At 35.2% G+C, this 18,427-nt stretch overlaps 1 protein-coding gene across 2 annotated transcripts in view; it reads right to left on the bottom strand.

The window, feature by feature from the left end:
• Window positions 1-18,427, bottom strand: part of MINDY3 (MINDY lysine 48 deubiquitinase 3) — a 48,037-nt gene that overhangs the window by 3,390 nt on the left and 26,220 nt on the right. For both annotated transcript variants that reach the window (XM_086858891.1, XM_086858902.1), the window contains 3 exons: window positions 7,251-7,323; window positions 6,375-6,447; window positions 1,627-1,714 (listed from right to left, as the gene is read on the bottom strand). In XM_086858891.1, coding sequence (XP_086715017.1) covers window positions 1,627-1,714; window positions 6,375-6,447; window positions 7,251-7,323 — 234 coding nt within the window. The remainder of the gene's footprint in view (window positions 1-1,626; window positions 1,715-6,374; window positions 6,448-7,250; window positions 7,324-18,427) is intronic.

Genomic DNA, 18,427 nt, shown 5'->3' on the forward strand with positions numbered 1-18,427 from the left:
TCCATGTTTTTTACTACAGCCAGTGCATTTTTAACAGGACAGGCAAAACTGCTTGGAGAGAATCACATGTAGCAGGAAATTAGCACTTGACAGACAGCACTGACTTGGGGGCTCCAACTTTACCAGAGGCAGAGTTCCTCCACCAAGGTGACCAAGGCAGGGCTCTGCCCATGATTGCACTATGCTTTGTTTTTCCCTTCTTCAGTCAATAATGCCCTTATGACAGGCAAGAGAGGCAGCAGCCCCATACAATGGGTCTTTTCCACCACTCTATGGCCTATGGTACCAGATAGTTTAGGCACAGCCAATTAAGGAGGATGTTCTTTGGCATAATGAACTTCATTCTAAGCATCTGGGGCCTAAAATGAAGCAGTGGAGTCTTCCAGATTTGCAAATGTAATAGTAATGAATAAATTATATTCAATTGTACATACATTTCCACTTCTGTATAAACAAATAAAAGAAAGAAGAAACAGTTGGCAAAAATACAATGTAGATATTACTCTAAAAGGCCAAAGACAAATGAACACTAACTCCTCTTTCCTACAGATGATGAAAGCCTCTGAATGATACATTTAGTTCCTACCACCTTTGGCAGTGCAATTCTAGCGTCTTCTGACTGACCATGTTTCATAGTACACAATGCTATAACCCAGCTCTGCACAATCATAACAAAAAAAGAATCTTGCTGAAGGCATTTAAACCCATCAGTTTCACATTTCCTTGACTGTAAAAATTAAGCCACACAATTTCAGTGACACATTAAGCTAAAAAGCACTTCTAAGCCCTTCTCCTGCTTCCACCAGCCTATCCTTCTATCCCCAGGTAAACCTGCTCTCTTTTGCCAATATAAGAATGTGCATGCCCATGGAAAAAGCCCCCCCCCACACCTACAAAGAGAGCTCTTATCCAGACCAGCTCCCTGCTCTGGTTTACCACAGATCTCTTTAAAGAGGCTTCTGGTGGCAGGAAGGCAGAGTGAGAGCAGGGAAATGTGGTCCAAGGCAAAGGGAAAAGAGGACAGCAGTGCTAGGTTAACACCTGCCTCTCAGTAGTAGTGCAGTATTAAAGAACGTATGGAATGGACTAAGAGTTTGAAGATGATTTTCCAAAAGCCTAATTTCCACATATGCTAAACCTAAGTCTATCATGACTTTTTTGTTCAATTGTCAAAAACTTTTACATTATCAAGAAATGCACATAAAAATAGTTTTAAATATGTTTGCAACCTTCTCCTGTTTGCGACCTTTTCCCATTTGCAAGCAACATTTTTAATTATTGATAAAACCAGTACAGTCATTTATTCTCAGAAAAACCAAACTCAGATGAACTTTCTGAGTAAGGAAACAATTTAACATCATACACAAAATTATTATATATTTCCTGAAGATAAATTTAGAACAATGGAGTTTTCTTACTGTGTAAAGCTGACAAAATCATGAATGTTATTGGAAACAGAAGTGTACCATTTACAGTGGAATACAGAAGTTATCTGCTGATCAGCTGAGTTGAATGAATGCAATACTTATCAAAAATTTCTCTTATGATACTCATGAAAGTTTTTAATGAATCTCAAAGCCAAACAGAACAGACAGTGCTCTGCAGCAATAGAACTATATTGATTACCTGCTCAGGGAAAAATTCTTGCAGAAAGGGACCCAGTAGTATGATGCCCAGTCCTTCTGGGTCTAATTTGGTCTTCATGAGGTTTACACTAAGATAAAAACATTAAATATAAAAGTATGAGTATGACACTTTTATTCTTGCATGACTAAGTTATGCTGTGCTACCACAGTACTGACTGCCAAGTATAGCAATACTATTCTATTTTTAATTGTAAGTGTCAACTGCACCAGAATGGCATGCAAGTTGCCAAAACATGGTTATTTTTAAGTAAAAGTAATCTGTTATTTTAAATTAAATAAGTGATAATTCTGAAGGACCACCATATTTGGTAAAATAATTTGAAACTCATATAATCTAAAACCAGGTTTACAGCCTAAAAGGCATTTTGCTGTCTTGTAAGCATTCTTTAAAGATACAAAAACCAGTCATCTTTCAAATACAGCTCTGTCACTGCCAAACAACCTGTTTTTAAACAAAGATTTGAAAACCTTCCAAGATTATCTAAGTACGCTGAAATAAAATTAAATTGAACAGATACATTTCTTATTTATATCACGTACTCGGCATCAAAGAAGCCAGAACCAACAAACAATGGAAATACTAACAATACTAATCTGGAAGCCTTACTGCATGACTACAGTCTAATTTCAGGTCACTGCAAACTAAGGTCAATTATAAGACTATATATCTATTTAAGCAATGTATTTCTACAGGCAGCAGACTGTATCTATTTGCATCTACCTAGCCCTCTGCTTGAGTTACAAGTTGTACCGTCCACAAGAATGTCCTCATTGGGTCAAACCAACAGAGCGTCTTGCCCAGTATCCTGTTCCTGACACTGGTCAGTAGTGGATGCTTACAATAGAGAACAGGGCAAACACACATCCTTAGTTTACCCTCCCCACTTCCAGCAGTCTGCTGCTCAAAGACATCTTCAGTGACAGGCAGTATCTAAAACACAAAGATATATATTTTTCTTTCCATGCATGTGCCTAATTGGCTTTGAACTCATCTATATTTCTGGCTCTTAATAAACTCCACTCAAAAAGTTAGAATTAAACTATGGATTCTGGGAATAAATGTCTTCTCTGTTTTGAACCTGTTACCTGATTCAGTTTGATGTACTGTGTGAAGCCAATTAACAATCGCTACTTATCTACTGTGTTAATGGTTGTCTATCTTTTCCAGGTCAAACAGTCCTAACCTAGCTTTTCCTTGCACTAATGGCATTCTGTATCATTAATTAGCCTTACTGCCTTCCTGATACCTTTCTACAATATTCATTGTCCAAGATGGAGTGAAGCATCGGGCATTTATTCCATGAAATAACTCCTATGAATTCTTCTCCCTATGTCTGTCACTATGAGTTTAAATCTAAAAATCTGTTTCCTGACCAGTAATATGTAGTTCACAGACCAACAATGTGTATGTGAAATCAGCATTGCTTTATCCCCTGAGCAACCAATCTACATTTACTTTATTGACACTTCTCTGTTCCCGTACCTTCTAGTAACTTCTGCTGCTGCTCTTACACTTTCTTTTTTTTAACATCTCAAACACATTTTTATCACCAACAATCGTACAATACAAAAAAGTTCCTTCCTATTCCATGTCTGCACATGAAATATTTCACGTGAATTTTCTCTAGACTGGCCTTAAAATCCTTTTCTAAGTCCTGTTGTTCATTTGCCACCTTTCTCATTCCTATACTATTTGGTACCAGCGCAGTTCAGTGGTCAGTACACTAAAATAGTTCAGCAATGTCATTCTAATGTTTCTCCAGGATGTTGAGTTTTTTTACTTATTTTGACACTTCAGAATCTTAGTTACTCTGATCACCCATTAAAAGGCTTAAGTACAGAACCACTCTGTAATGTTCTCCAGTGATGAGAACTGCTCCCATCCCGAATATAAAGATCTTACTGCAATTTTTTAATTGACTTTGAATACTTTTAAAACATTTGGAATCATCTATCAGAACTACAAACCTCTTGCAAGCCTCTTGGCACTGATGGGCTCAGAAGAATACTATTAGTTTTTGTTTGCTTTATTTACATTTAACATTCCATAAATTCAGATTTCTTCCCTTTTTTTAATGTACCCGCTATGTTTTTCTTTCAGAAGATGCACTTCTAGTTTCTCATAGATGCTTCTTTTACTACTTAGGCCTTTAAACACCCACCAGGTCTCTTTTCTTGGGGACTGTGGGCGGAAGGTGTAGGTTCCAAGGTCTTTTTGATTGTTGCACAAAAGCATTTTGTCCTTTTGGCTACCACTTCTGTTTCTTCATCTTTAAGTAACTTCCTTTCTTGGTGCTAACACAGAACTAGTAGTAAATTATTTGGATTCTTTCTGTTTCTCCCTCAACACACACATAGGATGTGTTATGCAAATCTTAAGAGAGTGGATCTGTTAAGGTCCTTGGAAGAAGAATTCTAAAATTCATAACACTGAATGTGGTATCCTATAAACTATGCTCATTTATTATTTAAAAAAAATTCACTACTCAAGTGAAACCATGACTGAGGATTTGCAAGATACTGGACTTCAATCCTTCTATTCCTCATTCTCACTGGTACAAAATTTTGGCTATTTCAGTGGCTGTTTGAAACCTGCCCAAATTCTTGAAATGCTGCAATAGAGTTGCAAAACACTGTGTTTGCAAACAGAACCATAACAGATAATTTTTAAAATGCACTTAAAATTATATAATAAAATTAAAGCAAGGTATATACTCACTAAAGAAATATAAGAACTGTTTAAAAATACAGCACCACATAAGTTTTTAAATCTGGCTAATGTACTAAATTCAACCAGCTAAGCAGGAAGGTAGATCTAATAAACTTGGACTGTGCTATGTTTCAAATGAGGTTTTTTCCTTCAGCAAATCATTAAGAGTTTTCAATGTTACTGGTACCACAGCAGAGCTACTGAATATGTGTGTACTTGTGCTTCAGTTTCCTCAGCACAAAGCCTGGCACCTGAACTGAAGAGATTACGAGTGTTGAGCTGACGGTCCTTGTGCTGTTATGGCTGAGAGTGTGTGGGGACAAAAGCCTCCACTACTGATCAAATAGAGAGGATAAAACAGTTTAAGCAAGTTAAACCAACATTAACATTGAGATGTGCTCAAAATGGTGCCCTAAAGGGCATCAAAATGGTTTTTAGAAACAGACAAAACAAATGAGACAGGTGGGTTCTCACATACATTTACTGAAAGACTAGAAAATTTTACTAAAAACACATGTGATGGCATGCAGTACTGGCTAAGTCACCTTGTTAATTCATATCTGCTCTACAGAGTTTTCCCCTCTACAGTTCTAAAATTTTAGTCAGGTCTGATCTTTATACATTCTGAGAAACTTAAAGCTTTGGATTAGACAACACACATTTAAATACCACATTTGGAGGCAAGGCATTTAATTTTCCTTAAGAACAAACAAAACACGAACAAAAAAGCCTGTATGGAGTTTGAAATATGTTATTTATACTTGTGTTCCACACTAAGAAGACAGAACATCTAGAACCCAATGAGAGGAGGTTTTCAAGATAATAGCATTAGGCATTATATTTATTTAAGAGAAGATGATTTAAGACTGCATATTCCATGGTTTGATCATAGCTTTTTCAACACAACAGGTCTTTTGACTGGCTCTTCATACATCAATTTATATTTTATGTGCTATGCACAATAAAATAGAACAGGGCTATGCCACAAATGCCCTGAAAGACAAACAGCCAAATGGAAAAAGCACTGAATGAAGAAAGGATTTCCCTAGATTTATTGAGACAGCAGAACAAAAAGGCAAAATAAATCTTCTCAGACCTATTAAATGATGGCTTGTTTTCTTCCCTCTCCTTTAAAAAAAAGTTTTTTGCAGATTTCACCACTTATTGTCATAATACGAACATGAGCTCAGTAAACTTCATTACACTGTAAACCTTTGAAAGTATGGAAAATATGCTCAATTCAATTTCAGATGGCTATGGTAAGTAAACTTGCAGTCTCCACAGTCATTCCAGCTTTGACCCAACTAAACTAGACCAATTGTTTACAAGAGAGCAGGAGCAACTTTTGGAACAGTAAAAAACTACAAGTGCTTGGCTCTCCTTTTCTGGGTTAAGTATTATTCACAAAACAAGATAAGTTTTGACACTGAAGGTTAACTGCTGTCACTTAGTATTAGTCTTGTCTGCCCATATTAGAGCTAAAACATTTGAGTTTTAACTCTAATCCTGGGAATCAATGTGTTATTTCTGAATATAAAAGGCAATTATAAACACTACTAGGTCCTGAGGGCTGGAAACAAACTGTAACTGAAGCAGTTTCAGCTTCCAACTCTGCAGAAAGATCCAGTGGTAAACCAAACTTGCCTCTGAATACCTTGACTGTTCAGCTCTTCTGTTGTACCATTTCACCCACATTAATATATAGAAATACAATCCCAGCTATCTCCTCAATATATAGTAATGCAGTAGGTGTGAGGGGTTTTTTTTGTTTCTACTTATCACTATCAAAATTAGAGACAACTTTAATTCCTCCCATTTAATTTAAAGCTTAACATTTCAAAATAACACTCTGTGCCCAGAATCTAAACTAGGAAAAAAATTCCAAACTAGGAAGAAAAACCAAAACCAACCCAAAATTATAACATATATGAGGGAAACTGAATAAAAAATAAAGCCTTAAATGATAATTAATATCATTAGTTGATACTTTCGCAGTATTTAAATTTTATTATACTTACTATTCAGGATCTGAAACAAGGTCCAGAGCCTTCATTACATCTTCTAGCAGTGTGTCAGGTATAAACCCATTATCTGAAGAAGTAGCAAAGTTTCTTGTGAGGAAAAGAAACAAAATGCTTTCCAGGAGAACAAATTTCACTCAAAAATACAAATACAACGTATCTTTATCTATAAAATTTGCAAGCAAATGGTGGGGTTCTAGAAGGAAAGGAGCTTTCAAATGCTTCTCTCACACTTCAAAAAAAAAAAAAGTGCAATACAGAAACTGCATTTATCACTCATACACTTAGAAGCTTAATACTTGCTAAGAATTCAATCTTTACAAAGAGTTCTCCACTAGGTACCTTGGGATAATAACTGTACCTTTTTCCCCTTTTGATTAGTTAAAATAGTACCTGAAAGCTAGACATTCTCTGTTTTCTAAAACATAAGAAAATTTTCTGTGTATGCTGCATACATTCAAGAACAAAATCTCATGAAGATTGAATCATATCAGATCAGTTGTTTTATGAAAATTTGAAATAGGAGAAACAAATTTTATTTAAACTTTATGTTAATTACAAAGAACATAACAAGGTTAAAAACCATCTATTTTAAAAACTCTACTTACTATTGCACAATTTCTCTTACTGCAGAATTCTCAGATAATTTCTTCATAGAATTATGGAATGGTTTGGGTTAGAAGAGACCTTAAAGATCACCTAGTTCTAACCTGCCTGCTGTGTCAGGGCAACCTTCCAGACCAGGGTGCTCAAAGTTACTTGTAGATTAATTCCTGTACTGAACATTTCTTAAGGACTAGGTGTTTCATTCCTCTCTTAATGAGCACATTTCTTTTAAAAAAATCTTATTTCAGAACAAAGTACAGCCCTTACCCTCAGGGTCATATGTCTGGAAAACTCTTCTTGCTTGTTCTGAAGGTGCTTCAGGAGCAACAAGGGCCATGTCCTGTGGGGTGAAAAAAAATAAACAAATCCACAAAGAAAACTTACAAAATATTCTTACTTCAGATACAGATTACTAAGAAAATATTTAGCCATACTACACCCAGTTGGAACCCAACTTAATGGAAATTTCAATACAACAGAGGAAAAGTTAAAGTAATTTGGCAATTTTGCTAATAGTGACATAAAACAATCAAGAAATACACTAAAGATTATTCCACAAACTTCTAGACAAATTCTATGCAAGTCTTTTCATGTGGATATTGTGGCACAAAAGCTAATTGGAAACTACAATTCCAATCATTTGTACTCAAGAGCTCCAAGTGAGAAAGCACACAAAAGAAACTAATTTGGGAGGAGTTCCTTCATCCTGCTAATCTCTCCTGATGAGAGCAACTTGAAAATTGCTTGTTTTATGTAGTGGAAATATAAATGCTAGATTTTTATATTAATTCAGTATCACAATAATGTAATTTTAAGGATCCATAAATATGCTTGAACAGAAACAAATCCACTGTTTAATGAAAATTTTTCCACTGATTTTATAAATTAATCACAACTAGAACATTTACAGGAAACCGATATTTTAACAGTTTATCTTCATATTTATGTATGTTCTAAAATCCTTTAAAGTGCTTTCAGACAAAAAGACTATACTAGCTCAACACAGTCAGTTTCATGATGCCAAATTATGTATGAAGTCATGCAGTTGTTAAACACATACCATGTTTTAATGGGTGTAACATATATTTTATAATAATATAAACACTTATTATATAAGGCACATAACATACACTGTGAAATTTTGCAGTATGTGACCAACTCTTAAATAATATGGAATACAAAACATACTAAGCAGAAATAGATTTCATTATCACAGTGTATTACAACAAACTCATGCAAATATTTCTCAGTTTAAAATTAATGATGCCACAGCATACAGAGCTTATCAGCAACAATATGATTAGTGATTTCAATATTCAGGGCTTAACTCTGAAGAAGGGATATTTTAGTGGTAGTTTCTTATTAACAAATCAGCAGCTCACAAAGCCAAGTAACAAGGGAGAACTCTTAGAATTTCCAATGGTATGTAAGGACATAACCCAAAGTAACTTCCAATGGCATAGACATATAATTTCAAATGTAAACTACATAGTTCTACTTTGGTTTACGAGTATGCAGTTCCTTCCACACAATCTTAATGTAATCCAAGAATCAAGACTATCATTTGTGTTGTCCTCCCTACCCACAAATCATCTTGTTAATGTAGTGCTTTCCAGTTTCATGTGACGCCAAACAGATTCTTCAAAGCAAGTCTTCTGCAACTGCCAACAATTTTTTTTGATAGTCCAACTGCAAATAGTGTGTACTTCTGTTAGCATTTTAATTTTCCAGGTTCTTAGTTTTTCAGTTCATGTATGTATACATGGGAAGAACTTAGAGATGAAGTCACTAAATGCATTAGTCATATTGAAAACTCTCTCGCATTCCAAAAAACTTTCAAATATGATAAAGCCTCCATATTGTTACATATTAACATTTTTTATTCACTAAATGTGATTTACTGATACTCTAAGCAACTAACTTCAGATGGAAACTTAGAAAAGTCTGGCTGAGAGATGACTAAAACCCCAACCTCTCTAACCTGTAAAATAATTCTAACTTTCCACTCAGGTCGTCGTCCTATAAGAAGTTTAAATGCAAGATCCTTTACATACAAATCCCATATAACCTCTTAACTTATCATGTCATTCATTTCCAGTATGCAGATAATGTTAAAGTTGTCTTAAAAGTTCAATAAGCCCATATATTTGTATCTGGGGGAAAAAGATACCATAGCTCCTTCATGCAATAAAGCTGAAAATGTGATAAACATCTAACAAAAACATATTTCAGCTGCCGAAGCTGATATTTCACCATATGTGCCAAAATAGATTCCCCACCCCAGCCTTATGAATTGTATTTTGATGTAACCCATGCAGTGAACATTCCATATAAGGGAATCTCATAAACAGTTAATTACAATAATTATTTCCAATACCAAGTACAACATGTCCTAAAAATCATGTTTCACTCATTGGCTCTTGTGATAAACAAACATGTCATTTTATATTACTTTCAAAAGTTATTCTCATCAGAATTACCAGTTTATTTTAAGATCCCATGTTTAGCCTCAGAGGCAAAAAATATTCTTCATAAGTTTTAATGAAAACATTCCCAAACTTTTCATTCTACAAATCCAAAGTAGAACATAATGGCTAAGCCACACTGAAATCCTGGCTAAGAATTTTTACAAAAATCATACCCTGAAAGACCCATTGCCCTGAAAAATGAAAGCTTGCATATGAACTGCTTTATGGTTGTACACTACCACTATTGAGTGATATGTGGAAGAATTGCATATTGTAATATTAACTTTCTGTTAAAAAAGTTAGCTAGAAACAATATAGAAACACTGATTTTTCATTAACTTTTTAACCTGCTGTAACTTAATAGCATCTGGAGAACTGAAGTTCAATTAATCCAGTCTTGTATTACAGAGAAAGGTGTATATTTTTTCAATGCTATAATCAGTGGCTTTCAAGGCATCAACTTTTCCAAAATGGCTTCCTAAGAAAACAAGGTTGATGGGATCTCTGAAACTCATTCCCATCTCTCTAGCCGATTTCTGAATCCATTGCCCAAACTTCAGTTTTACAGAGGAAACAGAAGTCTCATAAATGATTGTTGAAACTGGATGCCAGGCAGAGCATCTCAATGAGGAGCTGGAAGTGGACAAATTCCATGCTTTATGACTTTCAAAAACTCCACAATGATTCACTCAAGATGAATTTAGCTTCTAATATTATGCTACTCATTTCCTACGCAAAAAAATGAATATCTAGTATTAAATACTATTTCTACATCTAATACTATTTCAGCCTATAGACATGAGCTGATTGCTATGCAATGCAGTGGTGAATATTAACATACTAATTCTATTTGGGAATTACAATAAGGAGGGGGAAATTAACATGTATGTCAGGAACATTTGATAGCAAAGTTTAAAACCAGTGAAGATGTACTGCAGAAATTTAAATCTTCCTAAATACAGTTCTCACAATCCTGAAAGCCGCACTTAATGTTGGAAACCAGCTTACAGTATTCAGTTTCCCACTTAAACCATATAATTCCCTCTTGGAATGATGAAAACCCTCTGGCTTGCTTCAATCCAGAATGATGAAATGTTTTTGAAAATAGACTGGATCAATTATTTTATAGCTCAAATATGCCAAGTGTTTCTAAAGGACAATTCTTAGCCTGGTTCATTAACAGTAATATTTTACGGCTTTCCATGTGAAATGTGCAAGCTCTGTGAAGTAATGAAGGAAAAAAGTTTATTAATAAAGGCATGTGATCCACTGTTATTTAGTATTGGTAAATAGTATTTCAGGAAATATTTATAAGCACATGTTGCTACATGTACAGAGAAAATACTAAATATTCACAAACATCACAGTTTAATTTATTATAAAAACCGTATTGCTGTTTCTGTTCATATTTGAAGTATATCATTTTAGGTAGCCAATTCTAACTAGCAGAATAGAGCAATTAGCTCCTATAAAAAACAGTCTTTTATTCTTTTATTAATACAAAACACGTGATTTTTTTTCATTAACACCATATTATACAAGTAAAGCCCATCTCACTACACTCCAATTGCATGAGCTTTCTTAACTACACATAGGCAGTGACCAAATTTCTTCTCTAAATACATCTGCTCTACTCCAGTATTTTCAAACCACAGTCTCTTGACAACTTTGGCACCCTTTTGTAACAGTTATTTTTGAAGTACACATGTAAGATACCCTAAACTAACAACTGGACAGGAAAATGGTATTGGGCTCCCTGTAACACAAAAATTTTGTAAGTTTCATAAGCTTTTTACATAAAGCAAACCAACACTGGAAAAAATGTACGTAAATATTGAAATGAGGCTGCTACAATTTTAGAAACAAAAGAATATGTTATTGACATAGCTAATCACATGCAACTTCATATGTTAGAATAGAATAATAGAAAATGAAGGCAATACCTAAAATATACTAAATGTGCTTCACCTTTGCTAGGAGTTCAAAGGTCCTTCCTCCACAGCCCCTGTCCCTGCCTTTTCTCTCTATTTGCAGCCTTCCACATAGACTTTCAATTTCCATTCACATACCCTAACCTGAAAGTAGAACTGCCTTATCCAAAGAGGTCAAAGATGTTATTTCTGTTTTGTATAAAACAAAACTGCTATCAGTATGAAAGCAGTAAATAAATGGATGAAAAACTTATTTTTCAACGCTTTTTAAAAAGCAGTTAGAAACTGGTTGCTAAGGATTTTTTTGACTGTACTTAGATTAAATCCAATGCTGTATCTAGATTCAACCTATGTTCCCAGGGATTCCACAGCTGTCACATGTATTAAGGTTTTGTGGAACAAACAACAGCAACAACCCAAATTGATTTCATGGAGGTCCCTGTCATTTATAAAATGACCTAAAGTATCCTGATGGAGATTTTCTACACAAGTTCAGTCTGTCATATCACAGCTTTATTAGGCAGTGTGTGAGTTTTCTAAAAAACAGAACTTGGCACCAAGTTTCAGAACAGGACTACAACAGTTACTATTTTAAAACATATTCTTATTACAAAAGCATATGTTGGCATGTTGGGAGTCTCATTTACTGTTTCTAGTTCCTGCATCTATCCCAGTAGGGTTTGGGAACATGGGAACAAAGCAGGCTGAAGAGAGAGTAAAAAAAATGTAAGCCTCCACTTCCAAGGATAAATGGTACCCTGCTCAGAAAGAACATCTGGTCTTCAGACATTTTGGAGAAAACATACAAAGAGACAAATGGCCACAAAATAATTTCCCTGTTGCTGTACTCAAGAACGCTTCACTTTAAAATATCTTCAATAGGCACTCACTAACTATATTTAAAACTCTGTTTCCTAAGTTCTGTATTACGTTAATGACTTCAGGACGTTTTCTCAGGAAGAAAAGTTGTAAGGGGAAGAATGATTCCTTGGATTCCATCCAGAACATGGATTTATAACAAGGGAGCAAGTATTAACAGCCACTCATAGAGATTCATTTTGTCAAACAGAACGCACAACTGGCAGTTGGAAATAAGTTCGTAAGCTGGAACTACCACTCACACAATGAATACTATATTCCCTATTCTATGTCTTAGTATTCTCAGTATCATTATCTGGTATGAAAAATATGCAGTTAGTAGGCTACAATTAAAAGATAAAGTAAATGGGAAGTTGCTTTGTAAAGCACTATCAAGGTTTATGATTTCTACCTCTTACCTCATGTAAAGGTACATGGGATATGTGGAGAAGTTATTAATTTTATTTGCCTTCTCTTCATTGGGTTACTATAAGCATATTAAATTCCCTATTTTGGAAGACAGTAGTTTAGCTTTTAGGGCTCTAAAAAAACATTCTGTGTGGAAATGACTCAAAATTTCTCTTTCAAAATTCCATTTCTGGAATGATTCCATGTAGATAACCCCTGATTATGAATATACTGTTTGCTGTCTTAAATTAGTTTATTTACTGACCTGCTCTGGTTTATAACCTTTGACAATCACACATACATGCAGCTGTTGGGGGGAAAAGAAAAAGAAAACTAAACTCAATATTTTTCCCCTCTCCGTGTGCTGAGGATGCATCTAACAACACACAGCACCTTCTACTTCTGCTTTATCTCTGCCATAAATACACCATTGTGCCAAAGCCTGGTGTGGACACTGGAGCATAGCACTGCATTTACAGAATGGAGTGTTCTTCTGCTTTTAACTAACACCCTTCACTTGATACCAGATTAACTACTAAGGAAGCTAATGTCTTCCTAACTGTGTGTGATTCGTAAACTAGCAGGATATAAAAATGCACTAAATCTATTGAAGCATAGCTTTTGGGTTAAGACTTCAGAAGACCTTTGAGGGAAGCAAGAAATTTATGCTTCTCATCTCCTTTTATTCACAAATACTGGATGAACTACAAAGTGCTTAGGGTGTAATAATACTTTCTCCACTATACAGAGTAGTTCAAACAAAAAGGACAGTAGTATATCCAAATGCATCTAGAAAGCTAAAATTTAAAATCACTTTGAATACTAAAAAGCCAGAGATTAAATATAAAAATGAGAAAAAGGCTTATGGAAAAGAGTTTTACTTTCCAGGCCAGCATCTACTGTGAACTAACCATTAACTCATTCACAGCTTGGAAGCTATTAGGCACTGGAGGAGTCTAAGCTGTGCCATATAATTCCACAGCAATGACCCACAAAAGGAAGGGGTCTGTGAATCAATTATGCAAGAATATATTTATAAACAGTATCTAATTTCAGAACACTACCAGCAAATTGCAATAGCTGCAAATATAACACATACCAAATGAAGAATTCCAGTGGTAAATATTAGTGCATTGTGTGAAGTTAATGCATGAAGACAATGCATTATGTTAGTGCCTGCTGACCAGGAGAAACAAAAAGTAACACAATACACAAGAGCCTGGTATATTACAAAAGGTATGTTTAAGAAAACTTCAGTTAAGTTCTCAATGGATGGCTCTGTCTTGAGCAATAGCATAAACAATACTTTGCTACTTAATATAGATGAAAATGAAACAATTGTGGCAGAATTAAGTGGGAGTTGTATGTGGAAAGGCTAGGGCACCAGACTAGTGGAAGAAGCAAATGATGAAGGAAAATGTCATCAGTATTTTGCTTTTCACTTGATTAGAAATTACAATTTTTTTAATGCAACAATTAGTTGAATATCAATTTGATTTTTAAACACTTCAATATTATTAAAAACTCTTATCTATTAACTGTATTTTAACAATGAGCCTGTATGTCTATTAATCCAAATTTCAAACCCAGAATTATTTACCCATTATGTGATAACTCAGGCCCAATGTCTGCTGTATCACATATAACTGGAAGCAATATTGGTATCACACTTGAAGGGATACAGAATAATACAAGTTCTCAGCCTTTGTTTCCATCTAGTACCTCTACTTTCAGAGTTTAACAGAATGACTTATAATTTATAAAATTGCATTTAGAAATTTCTTTGATGTAGTTTGAGTAGTGTTTACTACTTGCAAACCACTCTGCATATACTACAAAAAAAGAATGAAATAAGTAAAAGGTATTTCTTTAAAAATCAGCTTCTCCCTTGGTAGACTATATGTACATGCAAACTAAATGTTTCCCATAGACTACTCCTTCAAGAGATAGGAGGCTGTAATTCCTTCTAGAAGTTTTCCTATGAGGTAGGACCCAATTTGTTACCTTAGAGCCCCCAATTTTAGTTTACATCTGAGAGTCATACATGCTGCTAGAAGGAAAAGGAAAATGTACTCCTCAGGACAGCACACCCTACAAAGGAAAGGCAGGAAATGACCCACCATTTCTATACTGCTCAGTGCATTTTCCACAACAGGTGCTTTACACCTTCACAAGCTTTCCACTAAACAGAGAGCTAGCTCAAGTTCAGAGACAATGTATCCATCAAGTCATTGCAAAATACTGTCTCAAAGAAGAGACTCAAATATTTTTCCACAACCTACTGCTAACTTCTGAAAGTCAGACAAAAGTTTGTTTCTTAACCAACTGAAATGTGAACTCAGCAAGCAGAAAGTAAACAGAGTATACACAGTAAAGGGAACTAGGAAACTGGAGAAGTAAATTGATGGATTACCTCTGGAATCACTATTCTTCCTATTTAAAATAGATTTGAAATTATTAAGGAGATATTCTTCCTAAAAATGTTTAATGTGATATTCATGGTCATTACTTAGGCATATTTTCTTTGAAAGTCTTCAGATTCAGAAGTACTGCTACAAATATACTAAATTGAGAGCTTAACAGTTTGTGGGAAATTCTTTCATTTTTGATTTGCGGATCTAGAAAAGATTCTCTTATTGCACTGGTTCTCTATCATTTATTCTCTCATCCTTCCTTCATTTTAAAGAGTATCTCATGCAACAAGTGGTAGTGCTTTATTTTCAGTTTTTTATATCTAAATGTTGCTGGATTGAAAGTTTCTATTGGAACTGCTAGAACTACTCTCCATCCCACATTTTACAAGATTTTATCTAGGTGTGGAAACATGCCTAGTGTCAGCACCTTAGCACACAAGGTAATGTGCTACCTTAGCACAGGACAGTATCAAAATGTGTAACATTTCAGGATAAATTCTTTTCAATAAGTATAGTAACTCACAGGGGCTTTGTCATCTCCAGCATTTAAAAAGTTATTTTGTAAAGCTGAAGTAGAGACCATCAAAATTACGAGCAGACAGGGAGATCTGCTATTTCCTATCAGCTATCAGAGCTGGCTGCTCATTCAAACAATGTGGGAAACAGGAAAATAAAATGAAACAAGTATTTCTCCTGAGCAATGCTAAAAATTGTATGATGGCTAAAGTTTCTCATGAAAGCCACCTTCACTTAAAACCAAGACAATATTTCTAATCAAATAAAGAAACCCCAAACAACCAAAACCATGCCTTCCTCCCCCAAAACCCAAACCAAAAAATAACCCCACCAAAAAAACCCAACAAACCCCAGAGACTTCATAAATGACAATGCTTCAGATTTTTTATCTTTAGAGAAAATAAAACCACCAAGACTTTGGGTAAATTGATGTCATGAACTGGTTTCATTAGAAACAAAGATGCCACCACACATTGTTGCATCACATATAGTCTCTTTTACTAGAATGAAAAATTTAGACAAAATCTACAAGTTATTTGATAAATGCTGGTGTGAAAAATCACTGACTAATGTAACAAGTTCAAGTTCTCCCACAGAAAACCTTCCTAACAAACAAACAAACTGTTCAGAAGCACATGTTTACAAAAAGGACCACATATCTGTAGCAGGAACTAATTAACATGCAAGTAAAATCAGAGTGGACCCACAAATAGCAGAACAAGGTTTCACACAAGCTCTGTGATCTTGCAAAGCTAGAGTAGGGTAGCACCTTTCTGAAGCACTTCATTTTGAGACGTCCCCTGCCAGTGAGACCTCAAAGCTGGCCCTTCTACTAGGAAGCTCATTTGGAATTGTTTATGAACCTATGAACTGCTGTGTTATTCAGAACAACTTAATTCACTTAGCAATAGCATTTATACTACAAATCTTCAACTAATCACTGGAGTAACTTCAATGCTTTTTGGGAGCACACAGTTCCCACAGGAAACACCCTCCTTTAACATTCTTTTAAAAATGGGTCTCTTCCTGCAGAAAGGAGCTCTTAAATTAACAACAGAAAAATTTGAAGAGTCAATACTGATTTAGTCAGGTAAGTGCTATTGTCAAAAACAGAACAGCATTCACCTCCCTAAAACAGCACACAGAAAACCGGAACCCTATGTTAGTCTAGAAATGATTGCTGCTGCTGCTGCCTCACACATCTATATTTTTTCCATTTATGTGTCCAGACTGTTCCAACAGAATCAATTCCTCTTACTCCTGAAAACTAAAGACCCTAAATCCACATGCTCTGTAACCATTTCCTGAAGTGGAATCTTCAAAATATGATTTTAATTTCTTCTCTAATGAAAACATGCATTTTCAAAATTTGATTACCTGCATTTACCGGTCAGAGAAGCGAAAAACAAAAGCAAGTGCATAGATATTTTTCACTCCCTTTCTGAAGCAGAAGAGTTCTTAAGTTAAAGGATACACATAGATTACTTTTGTAGAAACCGAAGTTGTTAGCACATACTAATAATGACTATTTTTACACATGCATCTTGTTTCCTTTCACACCACTGACAACCTCTGTTGGTGTTCTGAGTTTAAATGCTGTACCAACTAACACTCCCCCTCGGCCCAGCTCTGGTAAACACCACTGACCCACATTTAGGCTCTCCTGTAGCAATGTCAGTGTTTGCTGAGGTGCCCCTCAGTTGAACTCTGATGAAAGAGATTGTTTAGGAAGAGAAGTGAACGTTCTTTCTTCTGAAAGACAATGCTATCAAGGATGCAGAAGAAAGGCCCTGAGAATGTGTAGAACAAGTTACAGTGATCAAAGCTGGAGAAATAAAAAAATGTAATCTGAAACCAATGGGGTTCCAGAAGACCAGGGCAGGACATTTTCCTTCAAAAGCAGTAATTTTTAACTTACTCAGATTTCTCAGACAGGTGTTTTCTATGCTTATCTAACTCTTCAAGTCTAAAAATGCCACAATGCTCTAACTGAAAATGGATAGCCAATTCTCTTGTGGCATCTGTGCTCAAAGACCTAGAAACAAACTAAGGAAATTTTCTAAGACCCACATGGCTGAAGTGTCCCCTTCACCTAAAGTCACCAGACAGACATTTATTCCACACTGCCTTTTCACTTTCGAGTCTGAATTCAACCTTCTACACAATGGGCATTTGTGTGTCACAGACACTATTTAGAAAGCACCTATTAACCTCCTGCTGTTCTTCCTATTGTTTGCACTGGAACACTTTCTTGTTCTATTCTGCATAGCATTTCAACTTGTTGGTACTCTTTTATACAGTATCTGACCACACTGTAACATTCCTAGAAATTCCTAATTGTTTCAGCTTGTCATAACTTCCTTTGAGTATTATAAAAATAACTAGGAAGTGCTTGAACAAGATTTCATCCAGAACATCACAGCCTTATTTAGAGCTGCCCCACTTCCTAATCTCTTATCTCTACAATGAAAGAGAAAAAAACAAAATACAAAAAGACTGTAGTGATAAAGCTGATTTTTAAAAGACATTTAAATACCACATATTTGCCTTCACACTATCTAACAGAGCATGCAGACAAACTCAGTGTTGTCAAATGAAAGATTCCTGGTTTGCTTTTGTTGGACTAAAGCCATTGAAAGTCTTCCTATTCACTGAAAGGAAGGGTGGGCAGGGAGAGGCAGAAATGATGGTTGCTTAGATTTGCCAGCCTATGAATAAGGTACATACTGACTTTTTCAGGCAAAATCTATCCCGTTGCAAATGCACGGTCCATGACCACTAAGAATAATAGCCACACTTATTTTTTCAGAGAAGATTACATTTTCACTGCTGAGCATTAAGCAGCTTTC

The sequence above is a fragment of the Cyanistes caeruleus genome, chromosome 1 (genome assembly GCF_971803275.1).
Source record: "Cyanistes caeruleus chromosome 1, bCyaCae1.hap1.1, whole genome shotgun sequence".
NCBI classification, from domain to species: domain Eukaryota; kingdom Metazoa; phylum Chordata; class Aves; order Passeriformes; family Paridae; genus Cyanistes; species Cyanistes caeruleus.